The following is a 17,242-nucleotide window of genomic DNA, read 5'->3' as shown; positions in this document are numbered from 1 at the left end:
ATTCAAATAAAAAGTAAGTGAAGGACACTTTCTTTAAGTCTGCACACAGTTCCAGGGTCAGATTTGATTACCTAAAATTTCTGAGTTTCAGCAACTTAAATGAGTTTTTTCTTTTTATTTTAAAGTTTCATTAAACATATGTGCATACTTCTAAATGGATGGAATTCCAAGTGATTTTCTCATGACTGGAAAATTTTACCCATTCACGGCCTCTGGCACACAGTCCTTGCAAAGTAAAACTGAGTTCAAGGGCATGCAGATGACACAGGGAAATCATATTTGTGTACGTCTTCCTCCTGAATTTACACAAAGTCCAGTGAGCTGTAATGAATGCCACAGGAGAGGAGTACACTGTGTAACTAAACACGGTTACTGAAGTGAAATATTTCTATTTCTGCCTCTGCTCAGCTCCATTCTGCGCAGACCGTAAAACGACACAGCTCAGAGCAAAGAAAATTCAGATAAGCCAATTAAAAACGACTGCTCAACTATTCTTACAAACAAGTTAAAAGAGATCTAAAATCCAACACATGCCTGGGAGTCAAAACACCTGTCTTTGAAAATTATAAGACCAGAGAGGAATTTTGTAAAGAACACAGCTCATCTCTACCTGTACTACGAACACTTCAGTAATACACAAGAGGCAGCAGTGCTGTTAATGTCACCCTGATAAAACACCAGCCTTTTCTTCTAAGGCATGAAGCTTCGCTTCCAAACTTCAGTGAAATTCAAGAAGCAGTCAAAGCGGTATGATTCATCTTGACCAATGTTATTAGTCACTGAATTTGTAGCGTGAGCATTACCTTATCGCTGGAGGGCTGCAAGAACAGAGGTTGCTAAGCCACTGGGACCCAGCTCCACTGGAACCTAAAACTCCAGAAACTCACTTAGGTTATCGAGACCAGCGCCCTTTCACCACAGGCAACCCCATTAGGTTTATTAAGCCCATTAATTAGTTTATGACAGGAATTAAGTACAGCTATTGTGTGACCTATTGCAAAATTATTGGTGGAGTTTTGTCCTTATCATTGACGGGACAAAAAGTTTATTTTTCACTTATATGACTCCAAGTTAGTCACTTATCTATCCAAGCCTCATGCAGAGATGTTAATTTTACAGTTTTTTCCAGCCTTTTTCCAAGTTTATTTAGGTAGTTGACAGTTCCGAGCAGGAATCATCCCACGCTCACATGGTTCTTGGCACATGCTGCTGGTGCAACTGTAATTCAGGTCTTCTGAGTGCATGTGTCTTTCATTACTTTGTCACGTGGTGGGTTTTGCAAAAGACCTTGGCCTCCTCCATGAAAGGAGGTGACTCAGGATTGCACAGTGAAGAACACTTACCTGAGCAGCACCAGCCTCATTTGATTTAGAGAATTTCAGCCTGAGCAGTTCAAAGTAAACATATATGCAATTGAAAATAGGTGTAGAAAGGGACAGACTGATAAGCTCCACTGACCGATGGTGGTAGAAGCCCATCTCCAAAATAGATTATTGAAAGCTATACTTAATGCATTTAAGGAGAAACTTCAGCATCATTTTAAAATGGCTGTTTACTACCCAAAAAACCCTACTCCTCTTCATTATAATGAGAAATACCCAGATACACCAGGAATGGTAAATACAAGGCTAAGACAGTGCTCATTGCAACGAGTCTTTCAATGCTCTGATTTTAAAAAAAAGTAAATAAATTCAAGTACAGGCTTAAATTATTATTTCCTGTCTAGCAAAAAATTTAAGTCACTTATTTGGTTAAATACTGTTGAAATCAATAGGACATATACACATACTTAAATTCGCTCCCTACCGCGTAAAGCACTAGAGCATGTGCTAAATGTGCCTTTGGGAATTAGTGCCTCATGCTGCACACTCTCGCAAATATTTAGGCTCATGTTCAGTTTCTTTGCCATGAATATTTCCATTGATAAACATGTCCACCCGTAGCTGTTAGGAGGAACAAGACTTTGAGCACTGCTGAGAAGGCAATTACACTGAATGAATTACAACTGCAATATTACTTCTTTTTGTAAATAAAAATGACGTAGAGGTGAATGAGAGATTTATCTATATGAAGAGGTAAGAGTAAGGGAGTCAAAACCTTTAAAGAGAAAAATATACTACAGAAGTAAAGCAAATTACTGTCACAGATGACAAACAGAAAAGCCAGTTTTCTTTGTTCAACTTCCATATTTTTTTCCAAACTCACTGTACTTCAACAGGGTGTACAAACCGACAACACAGTACTTGTATTTTTAATTCTGCATAATTAATGATTATGCATTAATAAATAATAAAAGTTTTCCATTTTACTGCAATCAGAACCCCTATATAGGAAAATATAAGCCAATTGATGCCATATGTCCCACTGAATTGTTATTCCAGATGTATTCCTTGGAGTCACAGAATTGAAGTTCCTGTTTCCTTTAAATAACACATTCCTAAAAACTCAAACGAAGCAATTTTAAGGATTAAGCAGTTTGTTAATATGATTATTTTTTTTTTAATATTCAGATCCTTCACCATTTTTCCCGTAAGCTCAGTACAAAATAAAGAAACAGTTTACCTGTGACATATTAAATAGTCAAGAAGCACATGTGCATTTGGCTTTAGCTTTTAGCCTGAGATTTCTATGGCCAGAATGGTGACCTTACACTTCTCCCCAGGCATTCGAAAACTAATTTTTAAGATTTAATTTCCATTAGCACAGAAAAACTTCACCCACACAGTGAAGCAGTTGGATTTGATCAGAACACTTGTTTTTAAGAAGCTGAAAAGTTTAATTATCTTTCTCTTTGGAGCGCAACAAAGAAAGAAATAACAATGCACAATTTTTGTGGGAATATCTGCTTAATTGAAGGTTAACAGTGCTAAGTACTGCCAACAGAAAATCAGAAGTGGAGAAGGCAGTTTCAGCAACAGCTTTCCCACATTGCCCTGCCAACAACCTCAACCTTGCTGGGCCATTCTCTCTAAGGGCTAGAAGTAATTAAGTTTCATTGCTAAATCAGTCTTGAGCCTGTCTTGAACACCAAAATCACTCATGGTTAATTGTATGTGGTGATGTGGTGAGCAGTCTATTAGGCAGACTGCAGATACCAGGTTTTTTGCAGCTCTGCAGGATACTTAAAAATGAACGGTCATTATTTTATCCAGGCAGCCACTTGAATAATACATTTTTCCTACAGAAAACAGTGCTACTTCAAAAAAGGCTCACTATTTGAGTTTGTAACAAAGTTATACTAAGTGTCATTTTGAGGGTTGCTGAGTTTAAAGACACACGTTTCTGACACTTAGAAACAATGAAACTGAGTATTCTACTCTAATAATCATAGAAATATTATTAATACTGTAATTTTATCAATTATAGTACAAATATTTAAAAACAAGTACATATATAAAAACAAAAAACTAACCTGCCCATGATCCTTGGTATAGGAAGGTGCTTATATAACATATATATGCATAGTCATACACAGGCATCCGAACACATGCACATGTCCAGAGGAATGTTCTCCGTGACCTTAAGAAACTCTGCATACTGTTTGTTAATCAGAACCACATATTTTTCACCCGATGCCATCAACAAAGAATTAGTTTCCATAAAACTGTAACCGACAGGAACAGATCGGTTTCATGGTTCAGAGAGGGAGAATTGTTCCAACAGTTGATTCACGCGAATGTTCCTGCTGCTGGCAGACCAGATCTTCACCTATCATAACTATCTCTCACTAAGACACTAGTCAGGAAAAACAATATAATTCTTTCTGAGAAGATAATGATTTAATATTGTAAAAATATTACAATACGTTATTCCAATAAAGCAATGCAGACAGCTACTACAGAGCTTCAACAACATAAAGTTCAATTAACGCCCAGTGTCACTGTTCTCTAAGGTCCCACAACACTCACACCTGAGCACTGAGCAATGGCATTTCACCTTCTCCGTAACAAACGCTTTACATTTGTAGGGGTACTTAAATGGCTGAGACTAGACTCTTCTCAACATGCTGTTATCTAAGTATAGGGTTGGCCTCCCAGAGCAAACTGCTTGACTATGAGGATCTTATGGGAGAAATACTACCTATTACTACTTATTTCTTTCATTCTATTCATATCGCTTTCTTTGCATTTTTTCCACTTATCAGTTCACCAGCTACAATCTAAAACTATTCATTAATAAAGAAATATAAACTATTATTTGTACGATTTTCACCAAACTTTGAACATCAAAAACGAAACAGAAAGAGCTTTCTCTGCCTGTAGCGCTTTCATCCCCCTTTTAGAAACCCGGAATAATGCATTTCAAATAGCATTTAGGTTTTACACAGGACAACTACAAGTTATTAAAGACAGCTATTTTTTTTTGTTTGTGCATTATCAAAGATATTTTAAGCAGTCTAACATATGGATAAGGAGCATAAAATGAATTGGAACAGCAGAACAAATGGGAACATTAAAAATGACTGGACAAGAAGAAATATGGTGATTTCCTTTTATCCCTTGTCTCTTGACCAGAGAAAAAAGCCTATGATGCAAAGTCCAAAAATGATCTCAACTCCTCACTGATCGCAATCTATCTTGGTATTTGTTTCTTGTCAGACTGATCTGTCCCATCAACTGGGCTCTCAAGAACGGCCATGAGCCGTGCCTATGCCTGCCACAGAAATGAGAGGACATTATTTAAATAATTTCATGCAATGGCAATTCTAAAGAGCAAGCAGGGAACACTGACAATCCCTTTCATGTGATTTTTACATTTGCATTGTTTTCCAAAAGGGAAACTTTATTTCATTCATTGGAAATCGCTGAATGTAAATAATGTTTGTGCTAAACTATCCCTTCTTCAAACTGCCCCTACATACAGTATAAGCACGAGTTAGCTGACATTCATATATTTCTACTGTAAAGTGTTAGAGAAAATGACAACGCATTCATACATTAGTGAGGCTATTATTCCAACAACTTCAGTCAAACAACTTGCAAGGAAACTGAAGAGCAGCTGAGCGTATCCTTTAACTACATCTTTAGCATGTTTTCAGCATTCTTAAATGCATACAGGAATGCGAACAAATTCTTCGTTTTACCAGTTTAAATAGCCTTTTAGAGTTGCCTATTTCTTCAACTGTATGAATACATTAATATAACATTAGCATCAACACCACCAAAGTGACAAAGAAGCATCATTCAAGTACCAATACCTGTAATACCTACTCTGTCTTTCCCCCGTATAGGAGTAGAATTCTCGCTATGGATTATCTTTGCTCTGGCAGGACAATGGAGTTGCCAGAGCCTGTCTCTGGGGACGGGTTTTAAGTATAAAGTAAGATAACAGTTTAATTCCATGGCCATGACACGTAAGATCACAACTTGAAGAGTTCTTAACAAATGCTGTCAGGTTACAGAAAAGAAATGTCTATATTTGAAATGACAATTGCTAACTACAGTTTTTAATGAGAATGAAATTAAGAAGAACAACTTTCTTAAGAAAACAAATCTCATATACTTCCCAGTACCATAATTATTGACCACGCAAAGTCATGTTAAACCAAAAACTAGATTGGGAAGTAAATGTACTTTCTCACATTTAGTTCTGTTGCCATAATTTTATATTGTCTGCATTTCCCATGCACTCACTGTTTTGCTGATGAAAAAGAATAAGAAATCTGGACTATACAGGCAGGGTAATACAAAAAAAAGTCTCTAAAATAGGTAATTCCCTCCTTACTTTACTATTGTCAAAAAATCCTTGGTGGAAAACACCTGGCAAATACTTCTGAGGATAATTTACTTTTCAGTCCTCTGTTTCACTTCACAAAGAGGAAGTTATGATTATCCCGAGATAAATACATACCACCAGCCTGCATTAAAATAAAAATCTCTATAATAAAAATAAAGCATATCGTGATATGTCAAATGCTTAAGTACTAAATCCCATTGTTCCACTCTATGAAAAATAGACAGACCATACCTTCCATACACTTAAAAGAAAAACACAAAGCATGAATCACCTAGATATAATTTCACTTCTGTTTTGAAAGTTAAGTTCTCTAAGTTTCCAACCTTCTGTGTTATCTTTCTTCAGCGGTTACCCTCCATATTTTGGAACATGTAGGCACTCTCCTATTTTCATATATTCCTACCTTAAATTTGCACCATACACGACTCCTGCAGCATATTCATCTTCCACACTCTCTAACCTACAAATCCCACTGCTCCACTTTGAAATTATCTGGAGTAGGTCAGTATTTTTTCCCAAGGCTCACGATGATTTTTAGTAAGAAACCAAATATCCTCAGGCAAAATGCATATTAAAAGAGCAGAAAAGTTCTTCATATTCAACTCTGGTTTTGAAACAAATTTACTTTCCTCTTCATGATTAAAAATGGATTAAAAACATATAAACCATATAAAATGGATAATCCAGGGCAAGCTAGACAAATACACACAACTGAGTGCATGGCAAAAACATCCCTTGAACCCTGGAACAAACACCTCAAAGCTGATCTGGTGGCTTTCCTCCCCAGGGATCAATGGCATTTTCTCTCGCTCTCTCTCTCCCCCCCTCCCCCAATCAAGCTTTAGTTTTCACTGCATTTGATCAGAAGGATTATTTACTTTTGACTTACTTCCAGATAATATAGATAAGGTATGCCAGCCTTCAGCAATTAAATTACCTTTGAACTGTTACCCATTGTGACCTGCCAGAAGGATTTTCCAGATACCAGCACTATTTTTAAATGCTTCTGACACATATCCCAATCTGAAACCCTAAGTAGGTAGGCTATAAACCAGTTCTATTCTTATGGATACATTTTATCTATCTGCTGCTCCTTTATAAGAAGTTATAAAACAGAGGGTCAATACTACTTCTGAGAAAGATTTTACTAAACAGAAAGCTGTAACTATGAGTGGCAATAATTTAAAGGGTTTTTTTAATTCACTTTTCAGAACACTGATCTAGGATACTTTTTATAAAAAAATCAACCCACATTTCTTTTGAAAAAGCTAAAAATCAAAGTACAGCTTATTCTTTTGGGGACAGAGAGAGAAGATACCTCCTTTTAGAGGAAAAGGGACTCAGACCTGCCTGCAAGCAACTCCTTCCTTTCAGCTTAACAAATGCCTTTCAAAAAATGAGAGGGTAATAAGACAAATTAATACTGAAACTTACTGGCACTTTGGATCTTACACCACATATTCAGAAAATATAGTTTGGTTAAATTAAATCAACACTGTTTTGCAATACATTTTTAAAAACACATTTTTGTGTGTGTGTACTAGCAACCCTTAACCAGGAGGGGAAAAAAAACAAACACCAAAAAACCCACAGGATGAGATCCAGGAGACTGACAATCCTACTCTGAAGGCAGAAAAGGCCCGTGAATGTTATGACATGGCCTTACAAAAATTTAAGTTTCATTGTACCAAACCAGATTTCTTCTGTAACATCAAACAGAGTTTCCTGAAGCGTTACTGTTTCAGTGAGAACAAACTAGGCTCATTTTGACCAACAGCGCTGCTTTTTAAACGTGGCCTTGGCTAAAGACAGAAGGCTTAAAAAGCAGAGAGCCTTCAGGACCATAACTACAGTATCTCTACTGCTGTGAAATATATGTAAATCTGAGAAAACATCTTTCCTCACATATTAACAAGGCAGTATCAAAGTATTCAAGACAAAAGCATGGAAACCAGAGATGTTGGGGTAGTCTGTGAGAGCAGAACTTTTGAACCCCAGATAATAAAGACATCTTTGTGACGGGAAGGCTTGAGGGCGAGGGGATCAGATGTCCGCTATCCCATTGCCATTCTGTTTATAAAGTGCCTGTAAGCGATTAGGCCTGGTACGCCCCTAGGCTGAAATCACAGGAAACAGTGTGCCCACCGCAATTTTATTTCAGTGAAAATTAATCTCAAGTGATTCATCGGACTTCTTGAGAACCTAAAATGTTACCATTTATGGAGTCTTCCTGCGTCTCATGTATTACAAATGAAGCTGGCCAAAAATACAAGCAGAAACATCATTGTGACAGACCCCAAAATTTAAAAATCAAATGCAGAATTCAGTAATTTCTAGAATAAACCCCTTTATGTAGAAAAGGGATCATCATTTAAATGAGCACCCTGTTCCACGTCACCTTTACAGCACATAACTGAATACAACTGAGGGGTCCTACCATCTAACTGCTCCAGTGGCAAGTAAAATTAGAAATTCCCTTCTCTTGAAAACAAAAAAACCAGCCAAACTTATTACAGTTACCGCTATTAATAAAAAGGTTCTTGTCTACATGGCTTAATTGCACAGCTGAGTTTCCAGGACCCTACACTGCACTCTGCTATGACGTGGTGGACAGGGAAGAAGAAAGAGGCAAGGAACTTGAGCCAGCAGTAACGTCACTTTAACGTTGTCCCCTCCTTTCCTAGGTTGACATTCTTTCTTAAAGTCAAAGGTAAATTTCACAGTTAGAAAGAACCTACAGATACATACGTGTATGCATACAAATATGCATACATACAGTTTAGAGACAAAATTATTTTAGAAGTGTAACTTCAGTAACCACTGAATTTTGTGATCTACTGTTTACCATCTAGTGCAACCCACAAATACAAGAAATGGATGCTTGCACAATTTCTCTGGCTTCTTATAACAGTTTAAAATTTATTATTTTAACAGTATTATTCTAAAAAATATCTACATCCCTGACACAACAAAGTAGCCCATGATTTTGATTTTTAAAGAAAGAATACTCTGTTGAACATGAATTGTCAAAACAAGCACTTTATCACAAAAATGTAAGAATTGCTCATTTGGAAATAATTGCATTGCTGTTACTAAGCTCCCTCCTATTCAGACCAAAAACAACCGATGTTATCTTGAGAGCTGCTCCAGTGCTTGCTTTAAAGCCACACAGGTGGCACTTGGACCATGTCACCTTACATCCGTCACAACTGCAAACAGTAAAGTAGAGAATAAGTCTGTGGAACAAACAGAACTGCTGTTGCATGAAGAAGGGCAACGAAGCCGGGGAAGGGTCTGGAGAGCAGGTCTGATGAGGAACAGCTGAGGGAGCTGGGGTTGTTTAGCCTGGAGAAGAGGAGGCTGAGGGGAGACCTTATCGCTCTCTACAACTACCTGAAAGGAGGCTGTAGTGAGGTGGGGGTTGGTCTCTTCACCCTAGTAACAAGCAACAGGACAAGAGGGAACGGCCTCAAGCTGCACCAGGGGAAGCTTAGATTGGACATTAGGAAAAATTTCTTCCCCAAAAGGGTTGTCAAGCACTGGAAGTGGCTGCTCAGAAAAGTGGTTGAGTCCCCATCCCTGGAGGTGTTTCAAAGACTTGGTGCTTGAGGACATGGTTTAATGGTGGACTTGGAAGTGTTGGGTTAATGGTTGGACTCCATGATCTTAAAAGTTTCTTTTCCAACCTAAATGAGTCTATGATTCTATGAATAAATATTTCATATCGCTGTTTCCACTTTTTTGTGTTTACTTGTGAAGATAGAAAATAAATTGCACTTTAAAAGATCCTTACTAGTCCTCTTGTTTAACTTTTAGCTAAAAATTTCATCACAAGTGTATCAGCAGTAATTATTTTTTACAGGCATTTGACTGAATTCATAAAGCTTTACACTCCACATTATTTACCTTACAAAAAAACACAGAATGAAAATTTAATTCTGAAATCTATTAAACATAGCTTTAAACAAAGGCAAAGACATGTCTTCTTCCAACAAAGTACACTTTCAAGCACAGATATCTACTGCCATAGCAACATGGGTCATTATTACATATGTATTACATCATAAGGCCACAAACCATTTCAGGCTGGAAAGTACATTAATTACTTATATATTTATACCTATTTATACTTCAAATTTGCTTGAAAACTGTATTTTTATAGCCAAGAATGCTCCAGCCTCATTATCTATGAGGGCAGTGGTTTGACAGCGTCCCTTAAGCTGCACTGCTGCTGTATCTCCAAGACAGAAGACACACGTACATGAGTGGGCGTTTGTTAAACTTCGCCCATTCTTCCCTACAGGCATTATAACTGGTAATTCTCAAAGGACCCAGGAGTCAGCACCAGCAAATCGACATAAACTCCGGTCGGACATTGGTCATTAACTCACCTGGGACTGAATTAAATCAGCTGAGAGAGAGAGACGGGACATACCATTCAACCTCTGCCTGTTTTTTATAGTGTAATATTCATCAGAGCCTTAGACAGCGTTGGACAGGTACCTCTTCAGGCATCCCAGCTAAATCCAACCATTACTGTGTACTGAACCTCTCAGAAACTTAAAGACACAACCTGGAAATCCCGCTGTACACTTTGGTTCCCACAGCATTTCATGAACAAAGTTTTTTGTATGACTGGGGGAAAAAAGGAAAAAAACACCAAGTATCGTAAATTAATGGCATTCTATCGTAATGTTACAGACTGAAGACTCCATTCCTTTCTTTGAAACCTCTTCAAAGCATCTCAGCTGTTGCAGGCATTATAAACTAGAGCCTATCACATAGTCTAAGCTCTTTTTTCGCTCTGACTCTCCTGTGCAAGTTTTTCTCTTCTGCAAAATTGTTTTTTTTTCCTGTCTGCCATCACAAGATACTGCATGAGGATTTTGAAAATTCCACCATACTGAAGGTTCCCCACATGCCTTAACACTTCAGACACAAGAGCACAATCCATGGGGTGCGGCCCTTCTCACCTTCAGTCCCAAAGGCAGCAACCGGGCTTTTTCCTGACTGAAGGAACTTCTAAAGACACATGCCTGAATTCTTCCACCTAGAAGCCCTGGTATTTTTCAGACTGAAGAGAGATGAAGACAGTTTACAAATCCATAAAGATATTATAAGAAATGAGTTAACTTCCACAGAGTTCATGCATGGCTGATATCAGTTCCAGCTCTCTGGGAATCATGTCTCTACCATCATCTCTCTGTTGTCCATGTCAGCCTTCTGCTCCTTCTCTGGGTGGGCTGTGTGCATTTGTTTCCCTCCTCTACAGGGGTTGAGAACATTAGCCCTGCAAGCTCATTGTCCTAATCAGATCCCTTCTTGTTCAGTGCCTCCATGTGATGTACAAATCTTACATGGTACATTGGTTTTGGTGTATCCCTTGCTGAATGTGAATAAACTGGTCACTCCCAATTAAAATTAGGGAAGCTTTCTCTTGCTATGTATAGTCATTGAACTTCATCTTAGCCTGTGTCAAAGGTATTCCATCTTCCTACCATGCATCCAGTGACTTCGCATAGCCACTGCTGCCAACCCTCCCAGCTCCTCCTCCTGGCTCTCCCCTGGCAGCAGAGCACACAACAGCAGAAGCTCCTGGGGATGCAGCACTGGGAAGCACGAACAGGCAGCTCCGAAGCGTTAGCCCCCACCTATTCCTCTTCTCACCCGCTTCAGCAGTTAGGCTGTAGTTGCTCTTGTTTCCTCAACTCCACCACTGCCTCCATGTCAGCCAGCACCCACAAAGGCAGCAGCTCTGTCTGGAAGGTGGTGTGAGGAACAGATGGCAGCAGATCTTAGCCTGCCGCACGAGGACCAGAAGCAGAAGAATCAGCTGGAGAAGCTCTCTAGGTGGTGTCCGGTCCAGGCACCCTGAATGCACAGCTCTCAGCTCTGCCTACCGCCAACTCTAAGCCTTGTGACATGAATGAGATGCACCCTAAGACTTCTGTACACAAGCACAGCTGTAGATTTGGCGCAATCACATCCGTTCATACAATTTTTGGATCATTTGGGAACAAGCTAGAAGTGCTAACAGAAACGAATAAACTCTACAAGGCTCTACTTCATGATCCGCCCCCAAAACAAAGCAATTGACAGAAATAACTAATTAACATGAAAAACAACATACCAAATCCTGAAAATAAATTATATTTCTGGGTTTGATTCCCTCCCATGGATGCTACTACGCTTCAATACAACCAGGAACAAGGGAACTGCCGAGAAGATTCTTCAGGAACCTTTGCGATTTCTAACCCAGAGTTAAATAATTTCTAGCACTATGTACTCAGATTCAATAACTACTTTTGGCAGCATGCTTTTCTAAACTCTCAACAGTAATTTTAGAACCACATGCAAAAGTCAAAAAACCAGTACAACCTCATTTTTCAATTTCTTCAAGAATAACAAAGTAAAAAAAAAAAAATCAAGAAATCTATATGCATAAAGGCTTAATGTGTCCCAATGAAGGAGGAAGGGCTGGTGGAAGGAGAAGAAATGGGATTTCCCATAGACATTCAATCTTATAAATTATAAACCTACCCGGTGATGACAAGTGGATTATGATTATAATGGATATTTTTTCATGCACTCTGTTTTGCTTGTATAGAATAAATATTTGTGCATTAACCTGTTCAGCAGTGCAGACAGAACATTGTCATTTTATTATAATTTAAAACAAATAAATATTTACACGATTTTGCCTTCCAGTATTGAAGAGTTCTACCCCCTCTTAAATGTTAAATGGGGTTACATTTTTAAGTACCGCTACTAAAGCTGAACAGCACTTTTGCACATTTGGACTGCTGCTCCGTAGTTTGGCATTTCCAATAAACAAGTTGCTCTGCTTTGATTTTCACTGCCAAGTTCGCACTTCTCAAACAGAATCCAGTCAACTTTAGTTCATATTCAACTTTTTTTCTGGCTCCCTTTCTACTGTGCAAACATTTAGCAATTTCTTGGAAGAGCTAAAAAAATTTTTAATATGACTCTTGATAATTATATGTTTCTTCTGGAAAAATTAATTTCATTTGATTAATGTCATTCCTCATTTTCAGACTAAATGTATTATAATTCCACAATGGAATTTAACACAAAGATCTTCCGAGTCAAAATATTTTTTCCCCCTGCATACAGCCCAATAAAAACATAAGAAAGAAAAAAGGTCTTTCTATTTCTCCCACTGCCTTCCTACACAAAAAGCCAACTGTAGATAATTCTTACATGTTTTATCTATAAGTTATCTATCTTAGAATTAACTGCATTCCCACTGAAGCCCAAGGAATACCTCGGAAATAGTGTCACAGGACACAGTACGTCAACATAAAGTTCACCATCATTGAACAGATGCACTTTCATGCCGCTCCGTTCTTGCTAATCATGGTTACATCTTCTCACCACTTATCTTGCTGCTTCTCATCAGGTTCTCTTTAGCCCTTGAGGCGGTTTAATTGATTAAAGATCAGAGGGAATATCTGAAGAAAACAGCGGAACTTTTTCTACCACATCAGTGACCTGAACTGGCTCAACGTAAATTGTATCAGACACAGAAATTACTAATCTCATTCACAACAGAGATCATTATGCCTGTAATCATCCCAGTCTTCCACTGCATGATACAATTAGTTACACTTTAAAAAAATATATCATTTGATTTTTCCATGATTCACAATATTCACTGAGTAACTCTAAGGATAGAGATTCCACAAACTCTCTGGGCAACCTGATTGTTAAAACACAAAAAATTAAGTACCCTTCATTGAAAAAAAGTCTAAACAGAAAGAATTTGGAAGGGTGGCACATATTCCATAACTAACACTCCTGAAAACTACATTACTTTCTTTGTAGGAAAGGACGAAGAAGTGGTACATAAAAATTATAAAGCATCCATATGCAGAAATGCTAAAACTACAGACAATCTCAGGACAGAAAATTTCAGGTACATTTCCAGACACCGATGCAAATATATATTACTTTATTTCAAAAGAGAAATTAAGGCAACTTCATCAGCATAAGGGACAATTTACACCACAGCTGGGATTCCAGCGTAAGTCTAGGTCTAGATTCCAGATTTAATGCTGTGTCTACTATACGAACTTTTCACAGTTACCTAAGAATTTGATCAAAATCAGATTGCCATAAAAAAAAAACCCTAAGGTTCCTACATTTAAAACCCTATACGCTCTGTGGCAATGCCCAGATCAGTTCTCGTTTCCAGTGTCATGACTGACTACAGTATTTTTCTTTAAAGAAAATTCAACCTAAGCATAAATTCCGCCACCTAATATTGGTGACTTTTAATCAGCGATGTTCAGAACAATATTTACCTGAAATAAAACCACATAAAGAAGGAAACAAATATTCACCACCAACAGAAGCATGTAGGAGCAACGTAATATTCAAATCTATTTATCCTCTTTCGAATAATTCATGTATTAATACTTCACATACTTCCTGAAGTTATTGATTTCTTGAAAGGAAGACACAAAGGATGAAGTAACCTCTCCGCAGCTACCCAATCACAAAGATCTACTTCATATGAATTTCTTTAGATTCCACAATAGAGAAAACCCAGTGAAAAATTGCCTGGCTAAAAGGCCATTCTTGTGAGTCACTTCTATTGTAAGGCTAGATTATAATTCAGGCAAAGAGAAAAACAGAGTGTTTTTTGAAGAATACTTAATCTCCCACTGGGCATGATTTAAATTCTTGTTCTCTTTAAAAAACAAAAAAACCCTATAATGGAAGTATGCAAGTTATATACAGTCCAGCCCTCTTCGCTCACCTGAAGACAACACATCTCCCAAGAATTTTTAAAGTATTACATTAATAAAACATTATACCACATGGGGTGGGGGGAGAAGGATATATTTAGCCTTACTTCTCCGTGTCTTAAAGGTGTAATAGCTCCTCTTGCTACTGCCATTCGGAACAATGTTTCTGTGGCCTGCATCAACAAACACACACAAGAATTAGTTACTTAAAAAACAGACAACCCAGCTCATTAAGATTTCTTTCAACTTTTATAACATTTTTTAAAGTGTCAGCTACCTTTAGCAACCATTTTACAACTGAAACACTTCAGTAAGTTATTTAGAACAGTCTGCACAGTTTAGGCAGAGGTTTATTGCAAGGTGAGAAGTCTATCGAGGATTTTGGTCTCAGCTTAAGTAACCACCTAAGCTGTGCAAGGTACGCCCCGCAACGCTGCAGTGGATACACAAGACACTTCATTCAGGTCAGAGATATTCAACCCCATATAATGGCCTTCCACAGGTTGTCAGGTTAAAGTGGGATACCAAGGGAAAAATAGCTATACGGTATTTTACAACTCATGTAACTAATTCATTTTTAAAATTGCTGTTTACTATTACACACAAATTGACAAACAAGTATCAAAAGACAAGAGTATGATGCAACTCTTCTAAAAGCACCCGAGCCCCTCTTAATAACAGTGGCATTACAAAACACAACACTGTCACGGGCAAATGACAGAGAAGACTAACTTCGGGGAAATCTTTAATTAGGTTAATCTTTAGTTAGGTTGCATGCCTTTCTGTGTTAGATGTCCCAGCCTTTCTTTAATCTGGTGGGACGATTAGCACATACTTCTGACACAAACATAGGTTACTGACCCTCGATTCAGGCTATAATACAAAAAAGCACAGGTTGTGTATCACATTTCTTTCTACAAGCTGGTTGCAAAAAGGCATGAAAAAAATCACTGGTTACATAAAAACATGGATTGGCACAGCAGTGTACATGAGAACACATTTGTTTTAAAGACTTGTTTCCATAGCAAGTACTGAAGCTGGTTTCAATTTCAACTGCAATGGAACATGTTTTTAATATCTGGTTCTAATAAAAAAATTATTCTAACATTTAAGGATCTATGTTAAAAAGTAATTAGCAGACTGTTCAAAAAAAACTTTTAGAAAGGTTATAAATAGAAGTAGCTTGCAGTAGCTGATTATCTTTCTAAATAGTAAGTTAAAAAATAAGCAGCTCAATGCTTACATAACTGCAAGACTTGCTGGGCTCACACTGCACTACCCTAAGGTACCTGTATCTCAATAGACATAATATCAAAGACATCTTTTGAAATAAATTCCTCAGTCTTCCTAGACGCAGATTAAGTGGGATTTACCCTTTTCTAAATAATTGCCTGAAGAATTTTATTAAAAAGCTTTTAAATACCTTATGTTTCCCACCCACACCCCCCCACACCCCCCAAAATCTGTAAATCTGTCAGCTCCAGAACACTGGACTACAAAACATATTACTTCATTTACACCCGCGAGGATGCAGAGCAATGCCCAAGTGCGATTCTTCTTCTCTAACCTTTCTTCCTCTAGAGGTGAAGTGAACCTCATACCACCTTTTGTATTTTCCAAAATTGGTTTCTTTCACCAACATTTTTAAGGATGTTTCAACCAAATTGAGCATTCTGTCAATACAGCTAAGCTGCTTTTGTTTCTTTTGAAAACCACTGGTGTGTGTGACTTTCTTTTCACATCTACTAGTAAAACATCTCTCAATACATTTGTACTCACATCCTTAATGCCAGATGTCAAAACCATTCAGAAACAAGGAAAATCAGAGCAACAGCAAATCTAGTGCCATAGATGTCCTCCTATGGGCACCACTCCTCATGTGCCAGAGTATCTCTAAGAAGATTAGCGATACAATCACAGCCTCCTACTCAAACAGCATTGGGGTGGTGGAGCCACCTATAGCCATTCAGGCACTGACAATGACATGCCTGGAGAAAAAGTTATTGAGTTTTCAGGTATGCAAAATCCAAGAGGATGTTTAAAGAAGTTCATTTTTTGAAAGAGTAATCAGACCTCCAGAGGTTCTTCCCCCAGAGGGTGGTGGAGCCCTGGAACAGGCTCCCCAGGGAGGCATCACGGCACCAAGCCTGATGCTATTCAAGAAACACTTGGACAAGGCCCTCAGAGACACGGTGTGAATTTGGGGTGTCCTATGCAGGGACAGGAGTTGGACTTGATGATCCTTGTGGGTCCCTTCCAGCTCAGGGCATTCTATGATTCTACGTTGGTGTAAAGTTTCAGGTGAAGGAGGTGCGCATTAGCAGAAAGCATATCAGGTCTGTATCCTCTCTACAAAGAAAACCCAGTGTGAACAACCTGATGAGATTCTAATAAGGCAATTTCTTACATGGAAGAACAAGACGAAACCATTTAGAAATTTCTTTAACACCTTCACAAAACTATAACATCATACAGACTAATGATAAAAGTGATCAGGCTAGGAAAATTTGGCCACTCTTTGAAATCTGAGTTTACCTGTACCACTTCTGTTCGGGCAAACTCCCACACCGTCTTCTATTTCCATCCTTCTCTCTTCTGCCCCGCAAACACAGACACAATATTTGAATCATTTGCCAGAGATGACCTGGGTCATCTGGTCCTACACAGGGCCCCTTGGAGCAGGGTGTCCAGGGCTTATTCAGGCATGTTTTCAGCATCTCAAAGGACGGAGGTGC

General features: G+C 38.2%; 1 protein-coding gene across 2 annotated transcripts in view; it reads right to left on the bottom strand.

Annotated features, from left to right (window-relative positions):
- The window catches only part of TMEM135 (transmembrane protein 135), a 188,237-nt gene that overhangs the window by 96,147 nt on the left and 74,848 nt on the right, over positions 1–17,242 (bottom strand). Inside the window, exon 5 of one of the 2 annotated variants that reach the window (XM_075080884.1) lies at positions 14,615–14,680. The exons of the other annotated variant lie outside the window; for it this stretch is intronic. Coding sequence (XP_074936985.1) covers positions 14,615–14,680 — 66 coding nt within the window. The remainder of the gene's footprint in view (positions 1–14,614; positions 14,681–17,242) is intronic. 2 annotated transcript variants of the gene reach the window in all.

This window comes from Phalacrocorax aristotelis, chromosome 1 (genome assembly GCF_949628215.1).
Source record: "Phalacrocorax aristotelis chromosome 1, bGulAri2.1, whole genome shotgun sequence".
In the NCBI taxonomy this organism is placed as follows: domain Eukaryota; kingdom Metazoa; phylum Chordata; class Aves; order Suliformes; family Phalacrocoracidae; genus Phalacrocorax; species Phalacrocorax aristotelis.
This window is presented reverse-complemented; position numbering and strand designations above follow the sequence as displayed.